Raw genomic sequence first — 16,589 nt, forward strand, 5'->3', positions numbered from 1 at the left:
ATACTCCTTCCAGAGCACATATACTTTCCCTAAGATATAAGCCCTGGGTCTGGGAGGTTTCGATGCAGAGATCTACCTGTCATGCAGCTGCCCAGGACCATATTTCTGTCTGTAAATTCACCTAATAAATCACTCAAAGCTGACAAACTGGGTCTGTCTGCCTCCTTCTTTGCCTTCTCAGCTCCTTCAGCATTTGGGGGCCACTTTGCACATATGGCCCATTCACAGATCAAAGAAAGGAAGCTTCTTTGGGAGTTTCCATGGAAGCAAGAGTGATATATACCAAGTGGAAGAATTTTTGAGCACAAGAGTATGTATAGTACATCTTTAGCTTTTTAATGTCCACATTGCTCTCCAAAATGTTATATCAATTTTTACACTTCTACTACCAACATATGAAGTGTTTTTCTACGTTTTCACCAACACTTGGTATTAGCAGACATTTTAATTTTTGGATATGAAACGGTAATTCCATTGTGACTTTAATTTGCAATTTTTAGATTACCATTAAGTATCTCTTCGCATTTACTAATCATTTATTTCATTTTCAGCAAATTCCCTTTTCTAATCTTTTGCCCAAGAAGTTATGTCTTACTCTGAGCAACTGTTCTTTTCTACCCATGTTAGTTAGGAATCTCTCTTAAACAAAAGCACATTCTATTTTATATATCAGAGCAACTTACAAAACTACCATAGTGCACAGTCTACATTTTGTAAGCTGCTAATCTATACAATGGTCTAGAACTGATTAAAAAGCGAAGGGAGAAACCTGATATACATTTTGTTTCTTTTTTTCTTTTCTTTTCTTTCTTTTTTTTTTTTTTTTTTTTCTAAGACAGAGTTTCACTCTTGTCGCCCGAGCTGGACTGCAATGGTGCAATCTCAGCTCACTGCAACCTTCACCTCCTGGGTTCAAGCAATTCTCCTGCCTCAGCCTCCCAAGTAGCTGGGATTACAGGGGTGCACCACCACTCCCAGCTAATTGTGTATTTTTAGTAGAGATGGGTTTTACCATGTTGATCAGGCTGGTCTCAAACTCCTGACCTCAAGTGATACACCCATCTCAGCCTCCCAAAGTGCTGGGCTTACAGGCGTGACCACCAAGGGTGGCCCTGACTTATATTTATAACAAGCTCAAATCACCAAAAATTTCACTCAGACTAGATCATTTCATCCTTGGGAATGCAAAGATCTTATTTAACTAAATTTTCAGTTACTCAGGTCTCTGAGAATATTACCTGTAGTTTCTGCAGATAGAAATGGTTCTAGGCCAGGCATGGTGGCTCATGCCTATAATCCCAGCACTTTGGGAGGCCAAGGCAAGCAGATCACTTGAGGCCAGGAGTTCAAGACCAGCCTGGCCAACATGGTGAAACGCTGTCTGTACTAAAAATACAAAAATTAGCCGGGTTTGGTGGCAGGCGCCTGTAGTGCCAGCTACTCAGGAGGCTGAGGCATGATAATCACTGGAACCGAGGCAGAGGTTGCAGTGAGCCGAGATGGCACCACTGCACTCCAGCCTGGGTGACAGAGCAAGACCCGGTCTCAAAGAAAAAAACGAGAAATGTTTCTTGCTGTGGAGTGGTTGTCATACAGAAATCCAGCTTCCTTGGTCATCTCAAAATGCTACAAATGGTGAACTTATTTGTAATCAAAAGTGTGAATTCAGGATCGTTATTTTAAAGGAGTCTGCACAGGATTTGATAGCCGGTTGGTAGTCATGCTACGAGCCAAGTCAGCTATAATATTCTCACTGTGGCTATTATCAATTTACCTACTCAGAAAGGTGAAATCACTGAAATTACTGAATGTGCAGACAGAACTCTTCATGCAGCTAATTTTTACTTAATGATTTAAAGCTATTACATGTTTTTGCTACCGTAAAGCTCAACACATCACAGTTAGTGAACTGTGATGAAAATTTAACAAATTCTGTTTGATTTGAGGCTGCATAGACACTAAGCCTCTGAAATCATTTGAAGCATATTTTTCTTAAGTTTTTTCTTCATAAAAATTGCATGTTTTACAAATTATGATGGAGTAGGTCAAATCTTCCCATTAGTATTTCTATTATTGTATAGTAATACAAGATCAAGTCTTAATGGAAATTATATTTAGAAACCATAGATTACATTTGCTGAAATTGATCTATGTTTACATTTTCTTGTCAATGGGAAATACATATAACCGTAAGTGAAAAATAAACTAAAACATGTTTATCTTTTGATTTCTAATAATCAAAGCTGATATTTATTGAGCATTTACCATGCACCATGCACTGTGTAAAATACTTTTTTGCACATTATTTCATTTAATTGTCACAAATTCACGAAGTAGGTTATGTTATTACCATTTATCTGATGAAGAAATGGTTAGAGAGGTTAAGAACACTGCACAAATACTGGTTGTATGATACAAGCAATCCTTTCTTTCTTTCTTTTCTCTCTTTCTTTCTTTCTCTCTTTCTCTCTCTTTCTTTCTTTCTTTCTTTCTTTCAGGGTCCCACTCTGTTGCCCAGGCTGGAGTGCAGTAGCATGAACATGGCTCACTGCAGCCTCGACTTCCAGGGCTCAAGCAATCCTACTACCACGCATCTCGAGTAGCTAGGACCACAGATGCACCCACTATGCCTAGCTAATTTTTAAATTTTGTGTAGAGACAAGGTTTAGCTATGTTTCCCAGGTTGATCTCGAACTCCTGGGCTCAAGCAATCCTCCTGCCTTAGTCTCCCAAAGTGCTAGGATTACAGGCATGAACCACTGTGGCTGGCCAATACTGCCATTCTTTATGCAAATATTTTTTTCAATTGTTATCAAGTAGGAAATCTAATTAACTTCAGTTTCATTGAATTTCATCTTTACTTCCTTCCTATCCATGGCTTATGAGAGAAGTGTTAACATGAAGCAACAAGGATTATGGTAAATAGAGAATTAATAATCTAAAATAACTAAGAGTTGGCCATATTGTTATTATAATTATACTGAAGCTTATTTACATATTCTTTGTTTTGTGTTGAAACCTTGAGTTCTGATGGGGGAAAATCATGATTTTGATTAAACACAAAATTGCTTCTCGCCTTTTGGCTAAGATCAAGTGTAGATTAAACACAAAATGGGTAGTTAAACCTCTAAATAGTACACACTTTGGAGAAAGCTGAAGTACATGTAATTATTTAAATCATTCCTGATTATTTAACTTACATATTTACAAGCCGAAATAAAATGTGCAAATGTAAATAATGCTTTTTCTTTTCTTTTTTTTTTTTGGAGACAGGGTCTCACTCTGTCACCCAAGCTGCAGTGCAGTGGCACACTGTAACCTCAACCTCCTGGGTTCAGGTGATCCTCCCATCTCATCATCCCAAGTAGCTGGGACTGCAGGCGCCGGCCACCATGCCCAACTAATTTTTTGTATTTTTTTGTACAGACAGGGTTTCATCATATTGCCTAGGCTGGTCTTGAACTTCTGGACTCAAGCGATTGGCCTCGCCTTGGCTTTCAAAGTGCTGGGATTACAGGAGTGAGCCACCTGCCTGACCAATACTGCATTTTTTGACTTCCTGTTTTCTATCCTTAAAGCACTGATTTCTTGGACCCAGTGAAAACAAATTTTTCAAGTTGAAGATTTTAAGTTAATGTAATCATTCATATTTGAAGGATGTCATGATTTATTTTTTAATGTCTTTACTATTGAAAATATTTCTTGTTATTATAGTTTATTTATACCCTAAATTAAAAATAAGCAGGCACTTCATATTCTGGATTTGCTGTCACTTGCCTACAACAAAACAAGTAACTCTGGGTTTATACTGGATGAGTTACAAAGTGAGAGTTTGGATTTTATCATTGGTTTCAGTCCTAATTTTAGAGGTGTGGGGATACAAAAGAAGTTCTTAATTTGGAGACATTTAAAATGGCTTGTGTGGTTTTCTTCAGGAAGGAAGCATGCTGTCTAACTTCAGGACCATCACAGCACCCTTTAAATATGTAATAATTATTTTGTTCAAAATGTTTATGTTCCATATCTTATCACTCAATGTATAAAATATCACTGCCACTGACATCAATTACATTTTATGGAAAATGGAGTGAATTAGTAAGCTGTCAAGTAGGTATTTTCCTCCTCCCTCAAAAAGTTATGTGTCCAAGTATAAATCATCAAAAGGATGCAGATTCTTTCCATATATTGCTTACAAATTGACTATTTAAAAAGGCACAAATTTCAAAAAAATAAAAAAAATAAAAAATAAAAATAAAAAGGCACAAATTTCATAGACAAGTCTTTATCTCCTTCTTTCTTAAAAAAGCACAGAAAATGGGGGAAAAAGTCTTCTATACTGCAGTCTAAATTATAGGTAGGAAAAATAAAAACCAAGTGACATGGGAGATTGGAGGTGAATTTTCAAATATCAGTAATTTACAGGATTTACAGGATTTTCATTAGCATTGTTTCCACGTTTTCTGTAAGATATGAACATTTAAATTGATAAGAATGGAAGATTCATATAACATTAGTTTTTCTTACTTGTATCCATTTAAAGATTCACATTTTCATTTTAATATATAACTTAAGACTTTTCTTTCAAAACACATCTAAAAATTAGTAAAATGCCTAAATGGAAGCTTTATTTACTTGGTAGAAAAGCTGAAAAAAATAAAAACATATTCTTCACAATTTCAGAGGTGACAAAAATCTCTTATATTTCAGTAGTTTCTGATCTCCCTTAAGGGATTTGAAAATTGTATATGATGTTGCATAATCTTAAGAAGATTAACGTTAAAGTGCTACTGGTCTATTTCAATTGTGTACTTCTTACAATATAATGAAAGAATTTATTTGGTAATCCTGAATCTATTGACCTCACAAACACTGGTCATTATTTTGGTGAAAATATTCATAAGCATTTTTAGTTACTGATTTCTAACAGTTGTTTCTTATTATCTTCCTGATTTTACAATTCCCCAAAGTAAAGGTGCGAAAAACAAACATCTACCCTCCTTTTCGACAAATGCCATGATAGAGGGGAGACTTGTGTGGTGTAAACACAAATGTAGACATTTGGAAGTTGATGGTTTTAAGATTCAATAAAAACTTGAAGGTTTTGGCTTCAAATCCCCACGCTAGTTTGTTTTAGTTCTACCGGATACATGTCCCCTACCCATTTCAAAGGACCCAGTCAACTCCGCTCTTGCCTGCAGTTTCGGCGTCGCGGGTGGCCCGCGCCCCGCCGGAGTTGGAGCTGGCAGAGTCCGATTGCTCAGAGCGCCGAGCCGGGGGTGGGGCAGGGGTACGCTTGCAGGTCCCGTGGTCACGCTGGCTGAGAGCCCCCACGGCCGACCCGCGCTGCAGACCCTCCTGGAGAACCTCAGGCCTCTCCTCAAAAACATCCCTAAAACGCGTTCCCTTTGTTCATTCATTCATGTTCAATTTCATATGCCCCTCTGTCTGGGGAAAACCAATTCGGGCCTCTGCAGCCTCAACACAGGGGCACTGTTCCCGCCTATTACTGACCCAGTGAAGCCGGGAAGACGAATCTCGACCACTGTTTCGCAGATACCGCGTGTGATTTATTAAATGCCGTCTCTCCGAGTCCCAAGTGGCCGGGAGCATTATGCCACCTCCCTTGCCCTCATCTCTCACTGCCATGCAAGAAAGCGTTAATGGCAAATAGGGACCACGGCCACGCTCCGTCGTTCCTGCTTCCAAGCAAACCTTGTGCCAGGTTCCTCATTTCGCGAGGCTCCACTCTCTTGGGCTTCAGGCTGCGGCTGGGCCTCCAGGACCAAAGGGCAATAGAGGTCTGAGAGTCCGGGCCTCAGGCATATGCAGGCCGCAGGTGGGAGGAGAATAGCGCCCGCGCGTGGCAACAGCCCAGGGCATCTCCGCCGGATTTTTCCATCCCCGGGATAGGCTTGGTGCCCCGTACACTCCAGCGGAACTACAACTCCCAGCACCGTGGTTGCCCGGACTCCCGGAAGCCGAAGCCCGGCTGGGAGGAAGCAGCTGAGACCCCGCCAACAGACCGGGGGTTAATTTAGACAGAAAAGGGGGCGGGAAGGGCTGTGGGATACTTGTCAATTCGCCGCCATGAACGTGGTTTTTGCTGTGAAGCAGTACATTTCCAAAATGATAGAGGACAGCGGGCCTGGTATGAAAGTACTTCTCATGGATAAAGAGACGGTGAGTTTGCTTTTGCTCAGCATTTGTCAAGGAACCCTCTCAACCTTACAATAGCTGGTCCCATTCCACAGTAGGATTTAGCATTTAATTAAAGATATGAAAATAAGGGTCAGTTTGTGTGGAATTGAAAAGTTGTATAAAGCTTGCCCGGTGGGTTTTTCAGTCTAAATGGCTCCAGCCACTGCCCAGAGACTGCTTCTACCCGAAACAATTTATTGGAATCAGAAATCTTTTAATAAATGTCTCTGCCAATAAATCATTAATATGTTAGAGCACTTGGAAGACTTTGGGATGGGCCTACTGTTTCCACTCAACATTGCGTTTTAAAAGTAAAGCTGTTGGAGCTCAAGCTGAACTGACAGGTTATTTGTTGGCCACAGACCAGAAAACAAAATTCTTTAAGGTGATAGAAAAAAATATTTTTGGAAATGTATGGATTGTTCCAGTTCAAAAAGAGCATGTTTTTTCTTTGTTTTTTGTTTTTAACCTTGACACTTCAGCTGAAAGGAGAGAGCGTATTTTTCGTTCTTGTATGTTACCTACCTGTTTGGATGTTCAGTAAATGTTATTACGTATATTACTATTTAAGTTATCCAGCTAAGTATTAATGAAAAAAGAGGCTTAGATATGCTACTTGTTTTTATTATTCTAGACTAGCATACTTTTAGTTAATCCTTTGTTTTTACAGACTGGCATAGTGAGTATGGTATACACACAATCGGAGATTCTACAGAAAGAAGTGTACCTCTTTGAACGCATTGATTCTCAAAATCGAGAGATCATGAAACACCTGAAGGCAATTTGTTTTCTTCGACCTACAAAGGTACTGCATAAACTGAGTTTCCATCTGCCCAGGCAGATGCAGCACACTCTAATCTGAAAGCATTAAGAAGGCAAAATAAATTTGTATTTTCATAATTTGTGGCATCATAATTATCCTGGTTCATCAGTATTATAACCTTCATTTTTCTTGTTTTGTTTCCATATTTCAGTTGACCCCTTACAGCCAATTCTTCCTTCAAGATGTCTTTTAGGTTCACAGCTATTCCCATTGCCACTAATGAACTACTCTTAACAGAGACCCACATTACTTTATTCCTGGATTAACCTCCGTATCTGTCACATTGAACACCATCAACACTTAATTTCGTATACAGCTATGAGTGTCTTGAATCTTTACCACTTTATTCACATTTATGCTCAGAAACTTCTGGTGGTTTGATGTTATTTCCATGATTAAATCTATATTTAGCCCAGCAGTTAAAGCCCTCCTTTGTTGGTTTCATTTGCCCATATGTATCTAGCCTTCCTGTGTCCTAGGTCTGTTGCTCCTCTGTAGCCAGCTGGGCTACTGTTGGAATGAGCAATTTTACATGCTCATTCCTGTTCACTGGTTTTTTTTCTTCCACTAATTAAAAGTTATTTGGCCATTTGTCACTTTTTGTCCATCACCTTCTAAATCTAGCTTGAGTCTCTCCTTTAAAAATCCTTTCCTATTTTAATACTTTCTTTTTTTTTTTTTTTGGAGTATCCCTGTGTTGCCCAGGCTGGAGTGCAGTGGTGCAATCTCAGGCCCACTGCAAGCTCCACCTCCCGGGTTCATGCTTCTCCTGCCTCAGCCTCCCGAGTAGCTGGGACTACGGGCGCCTGCCACCACGCCTGGCTAATTTTTTTGTATTTTTAGTAGAGATGGGGTTTCACTGTGTTAGCCAGGATAGTCTCGATCTCCTGACTTCATGATCCGCCCTCCTCGGCCTCCCAAAGTGCTGGGATTACAGGCGTGAGCCACCGCGCCTGGCTGTTATACTTTGTTGATTCATATTCATATTCTTCAACTCTAATGCACTTTATCATGCTTGTACATACGTACTTTCCAGAATGCAAATTTGATCATGGCACTCCTGCTTGAAATCCTTAAATGACTTCTCATTGCTTTTCTGATAAGGGCAAAAGTCCTTAATTGTAGCCTTCAAGGTGCAGCATGGTCTGGTTCCTACCATTTCTCCAGCCTCATTTCGAACCATTCCCCTTTTGCACTCTGCACCTTAATCACCTTAATCTTTCAATCCACTATATTCCCCTTGTTCTGTCATGCCACAGGACCTTTGCATAGGCTGCTGCTTCTGCCTGGAACTTCACTTCCTCAAGTAACCCTTCCCTGGTTTTGCTGACCAGGTCAAACCTGCCCCTTATGTGCATTTACAAAACCATCTTTATCTCCCTATTGCGTGTCATGGTTTGAACTTTTGTATGGTTTGGGTGATTACCAGCAGTAATCCATGAAAACAGATATGATATCTGTTTTTTCTCACCCTATATTCCCAATGCCTGTCACACAATGGACACTCAATGAATAGTTGCTGAATTAATGAACACATGCTGTGTTATAATAGTTTCCAATTGTTTCATATTTGTAGCTCTTAGTCATGATATTTTGCTTCAAGAGGTATCTTAGAGATGATCTAGTTCATTATTTCCTAATTTTTTTATTAGAGAAACTCTTTGACTGCTATATACTGTCTCTCAAACTCTTTTAAGAATCTTTCCTTTTGGCCGGGCACGGTGGCTCACACCTGTAATCCTAGCACTTTGGGAGGCCCAGGCGGGCAGATCACGCGGTCAGGAGATCGAGACCATCCTGGCCAACATGGTGAAACCCCGTCTCTACTGAAAATACACACACACACAAAAACAATTAGCCAGGCGTGGTGGCAGGCACCTGTAGGCTGAGGCAGGAGAATTGCTTGAACCAGGGAGTTGGAGGTTGCAGTGAGCTGAGATCACGCCACTGTAGTCCAGCCTGGCGGCAGAGCAAGACTCTGTCTCAAAAAATAATAATAATAATAATCTTTCCTTTTTCTTTTTATTATTTTGTATATTCTCTTTTGTCTTTTTCCACATTGTCTGAACTTTTAGGAATCTTTTAATTCAGTTTGTTATTTTTGTCTAGCATATTACGAGGAAGTAATTGAGGTTTAAAAGATATTTTAAATTTTTTTCTTAAGATTATATTATAAAGTTAATTTGAATGCATTTTTAAATCTAAATGACAATTTTTAAAACCTTTTCCCCATTAATAAGCAGTATACATTGCTTACATTTTTTTTTAAATTCTGTAAAGAAAGGTGATTTTTAAAACAAATTACTAAATATGTTTAGGGAACAATTTATATTGAAATTTAACCAGGTATTATAGTATCAAAAATCAATAAAACCTGCATTATAATCTTATGTAATCGGAATTCTTATATTTTGACCATATAAAAATCAACTTTTTTGTTTTAAACTTTTATACTTTATTTTAAATTAATGTAATTGTAGAAAGATCTTAGCCTACTACTTGCAAATACTTCACAAACATTGTAGTTGTGCAGAGTCTTACATCCCAATAAATTAAAAGCCAAAGTGAATATAATTAACTATATTTTCTCTTGAATGTTAATTTTTAAAGGAATAGACACATTTGATGTTCTAGGTAAGAATTTTGATCAGGCCAGGCGCAGTGGCTCACACCTGTAATCCTAGCACTTGGGAGGCCAAGCCAGTAGATCAGTTGAGGTCAGGAGTTCAAGACCAGCCTGGCCAACATGGTGAAACCCTGTGTCTACTAAAATTACAAAAAATTAGCTGGGTGTGGTGGCACAAACCTGTAATCCCAGCTACTTGGGAGGCTGAGACAGGAGAATTGCTTGAACCTGGAAGATGGAGGTTGCAGTGAACCGAGACTGTGCCATTGCCCTCCAGCCTGGGCGACAGAGTGAGACCTCATCTCAAAAAAAAAAAAAAAAAAAAAAAAAAAGAATTTTGAGCAAGTGAATACAATTTATAGACAAACAGCTCGATGTGAGTTTGCAGAATTATAATCAATTTTATGTTGTATTTCAACATCTGTGTCCTTTATATTCTTTATCTTAATTTGGCCAAAATGCAGTTGGTTAATATTTAATATTATACACATACTATTAAATAATATATGATTCCTGATCATTGTATTCATCTCTTTTGTCTCTAGCCCTTACCCACCAACATGTGCACAAAATTTATCTGTCTCCAGCCCTTCTCCACCAACATATGCAACACTTAACCTAGACTTCAATATGCAGTAGATGCAGTAAATAAACAAATCAATGGGTAATGCTTATTTTTTCCTTAAGCAACTCTCCTCATATTTTGTTCGCTTGTTCTTCATTTTCTAGGAGAATGTGGATTATATGATTCAGGAGCTCCGAAGACCCAAATACACTATATATTTCATTTGTAAGTATGTTAGTTCACTTTTTCAAACTCATAACAACATCCCAGTTAGTGTATTTCATTGAGCCCTTTATGTCACTAATAAGTTCATTGAATCTGTCACTATAAAGATCTCGTTTATTTAACGTCCTTCCAAAGTATTAAAAATCTGTTGACCTGCCGGGCATGGTGGCTCAAGCCTGTAATCCCAGCACTTTGGGAGGCCAAGGTGGGCGGATCACTGAGGTCAGGAGTTTGAGACCAGCCTGACCAACATGGTGAAACCCCATCTCTACTAAAAACACAAAATTAGCTGGGCATGGTGGCGCATGCCTATAATCCCAGCTACTTGGGAGGCTGAAGCAGGAGAATCGCTTGAACTGGAGAGGCGGAGATTGTAGTGAGCCGAGATTGTGCCATTGCACTCCAGCCTGGGCAACAAGAGCGAAACTCTGTCTCCAAAAAAAAAAAAAAAAAAAACTTTTGACCAATATTCTGTTTCAGAGGGCTAAATGTGATTTCCATTCATCTTTGATTACTTAAATTAAAAATTTTACATTTTACTTTGCCTTTCAAGATGCTTTGTAAGTCAAAAGTTATAAGTAGACAAATTTTACATCTCACCCCTGCCAAAAAAAAAAAAGTATATACTTATCCCCATTTTACACTTAGGAATTGAGGCATGGAAGCTGATTTATTTTTTGAAGTGGGAAGGTAATACTTGAGTTTGTTGGAAAAGCAGAGATTTACTTTACATACCAGATAAAAGCCTTTCACTTCTCTTTGTTACTATATTTAATGCATTGAAAGTATAAATTATCAGGTAGTGATCTCTTATGTGCACAACTTTCTTGGGTTGGGGGTTAGGTAGGGGAGGTCTGGAAATAAACTAGGTTTGTATTTACTATACAATTTACATGGATTTTTTTGATCCAATACACTTGGCTGTGGAAGTTACATCCATTCTCCTCTAGATGTCATTATTGATCTTTATGTTAATAGTATTAGTGTAGTCTGTTTGGTAATATTTCCAAAACCAAGGACTAGATTTAACAGTAAGTAGGGCATTTGAGAAGTTTTAAGGCTTACTTAAAGGTATTAGAGTTTTAGGGTTTAGACTACAGTCTAAGACATATGTACTTTCTTCAGCGTATACTACTTAAATGGAATAATGATACAAAAAATTAACATTTGTGAAAAGACTATATATAAGAGCTCTCTCATATTTTATTTCATTCACTTCTGTGTAGAACTGAAAAGTTATATAAAGCTCGTCCAGTGGGTTTTCAGTGTACAACGCCCCAAGAGGTAAAAATAGGCAATTTTATTAATCTGTGGCATCTTAATTTTTGTTTGTTTTTGGCTAATAGTCACAGGTTTTCTTTTTAAAATTAAACTTTCTATTTTGAAGTAATTGTAGATTTGTGTGCAGCTGTAAAAAAACAAAAAAACAAAAAAACACAAATGATCGCAGATACCCTTTACCCAGCTTCCCCCATGTAGTGTCTTACATGACGATAGTACAATATCACAACCAAGATGTTAACACTGATACAGTCAGGATACAGAACATTTTCATCTCTATAAGGATCCCTTATATTGCCCTTTTATTAGCTTATATGGACTTCTCTCCCACGCCAACCCCCTCATTAACCCTGGTAACCACTAATATTTTCTCCATTTTATATTTTATCATTCGAAGAATGTTCTATAAATGAAATCATACAGTATAAAACCTTTTGGGAATGACTTTTTTTACTCAGCATAATTCTCTGGAGAGTCATCCAGGCTGGTATGTGTGCGTGCGTGTGTGTGTGTGTGTGTGTGTGTGTTTGCTTTTTTGTTTTTTTGTCTGAGAAGGAGTCTTGCTTTGTCACCCAGGCTGGAGTGCAGTGTCGCCATCTCAACTCACTGCAACCTCCACCTCACGGGTTCAAGCGATTCTCCCACCTGAGCCTCCCGAGTAGCTAAGATTACAGGTGCACACCACCACGCTCAGCTAATTTTTGTATTTTTTTTAGTAGAGACAGGGTTTCACCATGTTCATTGGCCAGGCTGGTCTGAAACTCCTGACCTTGGGTGATCCACCTGCTTCAGCCTCCCAAAGTACTGGGATTACAGGCATGAGCCACCAGACCTCGCCTGTTGTGTGTATTAATAGTTCATTCCTCCTTTGAGCTGGAGTTGCAAAAAAAAATTTTTTTTTAATTTAAAAATAGTTCATTTCTTTTCATTGCTGAGTAGTATTCCATGGTATAAATGTACCACAGTTTGTTTAACTATACACCATTGAAGGACATATGACTTGTTTCTACTTTTGACTATTACAAATAAAGCTGCTATAAATATCTGTGTACAGATTTTTATGTGAAAGTTAAGCCTTCATTCTCTGGGATAAATAACCCCCAGGAGTGCAACTGCTGAGTCATATGGTAATTGCATATTTTCTGTATTAAGAAACTGCCAAATGTTTTCCTTAGCGTCTATTACATTTTCACTAGCAATGCATGGGTGAACCAGTTTCTTTGCGTCCTTGGGAGCATTTGGTGTTGTCTCTATTTTGTATTTTAGCCATTTGCATAGGTGTGTAGTTATTCTGGTATTTTTAGTATGATCACAAGCTAGATCTCTGATATATTTGTGTGTATATATACACATACACATATACATATATAAATATATATAAATCACATATACATATGTAGGTATATATGTACATATATTCCCTGTGCTGCCAAGTTTAAGTAGACATATATAATAACAGAATTACTCTTTTGCTGAATCTCTTGGCTAAAAATTGAATTGGTCATGAGGTGAAAGACTCCTTTTTCCTCTAAACAGTTCTTTGTAGCAGTTGACATTAATAATGGTTAATCTAGTGTTTACTCTTCTGGTTCTAAAAATTGTTTGATTTGGACTGTAAATCTATGAAGCAGAAGAAAAAAATTATATTAGCACCACAGCCCATGAAAAGTAGACTTCAGATTTCTTGGATGGCATAATCAATTTCAGAATTTTATTTGATTGATGTAAACTAAAATGAATTTGTATGTAGTGATTTTATTCATTACTAACTTGCAGCACAATTTATATCAGTACTAAGCTAACTTGTTCATCTCTCTTTTATACTTTTTAAAATATTTTTATGTTACTAAATCTCTTGTGTAATAGGCCCCTCTCTTTATTTAAAAAAACTTTTTGTTACGGAACATTTATTCATTTATTCATTTATTTGAGATGGAGTCTCACTCTGTCGCCAGGCTGGAGTGCAGTGGCACAATCTCATCTCACTGCAACCTCCACCTCCTGGGTTCAAACGATCCTCCTGCCTCAGCCTCCCAAGTAGCTGGGATTACAGGCCCATGGCACCATGCCTAACTAATTTTTGTATTTTTAGGAGAGTCGTGATTTCACTGTGTTGGCTAAGCTGATCTCAAACTCCTGGCCTCAAGTGCGATCTGCCCACCGTTGCCTCCCAAAGTGAGGGGATTACACGTGTGAGCCACAGCACCGAACTTTTAAAGACATACAAAAGTAGAATAGTATCATAAGTCCCAATGTACCTATCAGCTGGTTTCAACAGTTATTGAGCCTCACCCAATCTTGTTTTAGCTATACTGTCACCTACTCCCCCACCAATATTATTTTAAAGCAAATCTAAGACATTATATAATTTTATCCATAAGTATTTCAGTATGCATCTCTAAAAGATAAGGACTCATTTTTTAAAAAGCACGTTTCCATTATTACATGTAGATTAAAAATGAAAAATAATTATTTTTTTTCTTTTTTTTTTTTGAGACAGAGTCTCCCTCTGTCACCCAGACAGAGTACAGTGGCATGATCTCGGCTCACTGTAAACTCAACTTCCCAGGTTCAAGTGATGTTACCTAGGCTGGTCTTGAACTCTTAGTACTATTTTCAAATAACCATTCAGCGTTCAAATTTAAAATTGTCTCTTTTTTTTTTTTTTTTTTTTTTTTTTTACAGTTTTTAAAAATCAGGATCAAAGTAAGGTTCACACATTGCTGTTGGTTGATATGTTAAGTTTCTTAATCTTCTGTATAGGTCTTCCCACCCTGCGCCTGCTGCCCCATGCAATTTATTTATTGAAGAAACTGTTAAGTTTCCCATAGTCTGGATCTTGCTGATTGCATCCCCATGGGGTAGTTTAACATGTTCCTTGAAGTTTAAAATACTCCTCTATCTTCTGGTTCCTGTAAATTCATAGGTGAATACAGAGCCTTAATTAGGTTAAGATTCGATTTCTTCTTGGCGAGAATACTTTATAGGTGGTATTGTGTACTTTCATTGGCTATTTATTCTTTTGATATTAGCAGCTGCTGATGCTCAATGCCTGGGTCCATTCAATTGATTCATTAGGGGTTAGAAAAAATGATGATATTCTAATTCTGTCATTAACATTCGTTAGTTATTGTTGAGCCGGAATATTTTCACAAAGAAAAATTTTCCCTCATCTATTTGGTTACCTGGTAGTACAGTTTATATATAAAACACAGGATGAAAGTTTACTTCTTTCTCCTTATTCGCTATTTTCAATAAAATGACTTGGTTCCGTAGTGTTCTCATTCTCCAATCCCTCCGATGGTGGTTCTTTTTTTTTTTTTTGAGACAGAGTCTCGCTCTGTCGCCCAGGCTGTAGTGCAGTGGCCTGATCTGGGCTCACTGCAAGCTCCGCCTCCCGGGTTCACACCATTCTCCTGCCTCAGCCTCTTGAATAGCTGGGGCTGCTACAGGTGCCCACCACCACACCTGGCTAATTTTTTTTTTTTTCATTTTTAGTAGAGACGGCGTTTCACCGTGTTAGCCAGGATGGTCTCCATTTCTTGACCTCGTGATCCACCTGCCTCAGCCTCCAAAGTGCTGGGATTACAGGCGTGAGCCACTGTGCCCACTGGCGGTCCTTTTTAATATATATATATATATATATATATATATATATATATATATATATATATATAAAAAATTATGAATTTGTGGATTAAATATATTTGTGCTACCCATTCCAGTTTGAAGGTCACTTATTCATTAGGCTTTAACTATCAGGCCCTTTTACATATACTTGCAGCAGAAATTATCTCCTTTGAGTCAACCCCAACTCGTATGTTTCAGATTTCAGTAATGTGATCAGCAAGAGTGACGTGAAGTCATTGGCTGAAGCTGATGAACAGGAAGTTGTGGCTGAGGTTCAGGTAAACATATTGGTCCTGTAACACATCTCGTATGTTGGCCCTTTTTAAATATTTGAGTCTAAAAATAAAAAATAAGGAAAGGTCTGTCTCGAAGTTTTTTTATGAACACTTAAATATGTTTATCACATAAGTGAGGAATATTGTTTTCAGAGGCAGCAGATAAACTAGTTTTGAATTTTTCAGAAGGATGTGATAGGTGATAAATGAATAAAAAGAATGACCTGTTTTAAATTATATTCTCTCTCATGACAACACATTGGACAGCAAAGTTCTTTTTTATCTGAGTAGAACATTATATCTCCTATTAGCAGTATGTTATTTTTACTAATTGATAAGTATGCATAGAGGTCTCCAGAAATATAATGTGTATACCTTTACAACTTTTATATTTTAGATTTATTGTTATTGCTACCGTTTTGTAATTATTTTAATTCTCCCACGTTGACTGTTGTTACTCAATTATTAATTGAACAATTTTGTGTCTCTTTACACCTGTATTTCACCAAGTTTGGTTATATCATATTATATATCACATATGACAATATTACTGCTTGATACAATTGAAGTTTATGGAATGACTATTCTTGGTGCTTTATTTGCAGGAATTTTATGGTGATTACATTGCTGTGAACCCACATTTGTTTTCCCTCAATATTTTGGGTTGCTGTCAGGTATGGAAGGAAAGGTTTAATTTATCAGTTGAGAGTTAATTCAGCAAATAATTAGACTTGTAAGAGAAATTTCAAATATTTTCTCTGAATATATGTTTTTAACAAAAAGGGTCGAAATTGGGATCCAGCCCAGCTATCTAGAACAACTCAAGGGCTTACAGCTCTCCTTTTATCTCTGAAGAAATGTCCCATGATTCGTTATCAGCTCTCATCAGAGGCAGCAAAGAGACTTGCAGAGTGTGTTAAGGTATGGCATTACCTATTCCTGGTTCCAAAACATAACGGCCATTCA

General features: G+C 37.8%; 1 protein-coding gene across 2 annotated transcripts in view; it reads left to right on the plus strand.

Moving 5' to 3' along the window:
- The first annotated feature begins 5,146 nt into the window (after nt 1-5,146).
- VPS45 (vacuolar protein sorting 45 homolog) overlaps nt 5,147-16,589 on the plus strand; it is an 82,812-nt gene continuing 71,369 nt past the window's right edge. For both annotated transcript variants that reach the window (XM_050750127.1, XM_050750136.1), the window contains exons 1-6: nt 5,147-6,180; nt 6,869-7,003; nt 10,377-10,437; nt 15,547-15,626; nt 16,229-16,297; nt 16,407-16,544. In XM_050750127.1, coding sequence (XP_050606084.1) covers nt 6,088-6,180; nt 6,869-7,003; nt 10,377-10,437; nt 15,547-15,626; nt 16,229-16,297; nt 16,407-16,544 — 576 coding nt within the window. In that variant the 5' untranslated portion in view covers nt 5,147-6,087. The remainder of the gene's footprint in view (nt 6,181-6,868; nt 7,004-10,376; nt 10,438-15,546; nt 15,627-16,228; nt 16,298-16,406; nt 16,545-16,589) is intronic.

The sequence above is a fragment of the Macaca thibetana genome, chromosome 1, assembly GCF_024542745.1.
Source record: "Macaca thibetana thibetana isolate TM-01 chromosome 1, ASM2454274v1, whole genome shotgun sequence".
In the NCBI taxonomy this organism is placed as follows: domain Eukaryota; kingdom Metazoa; phylum Chordata; class Mammalia; order Primates; family Cercopithecidae; genus Macaca; species Macaca thibetana.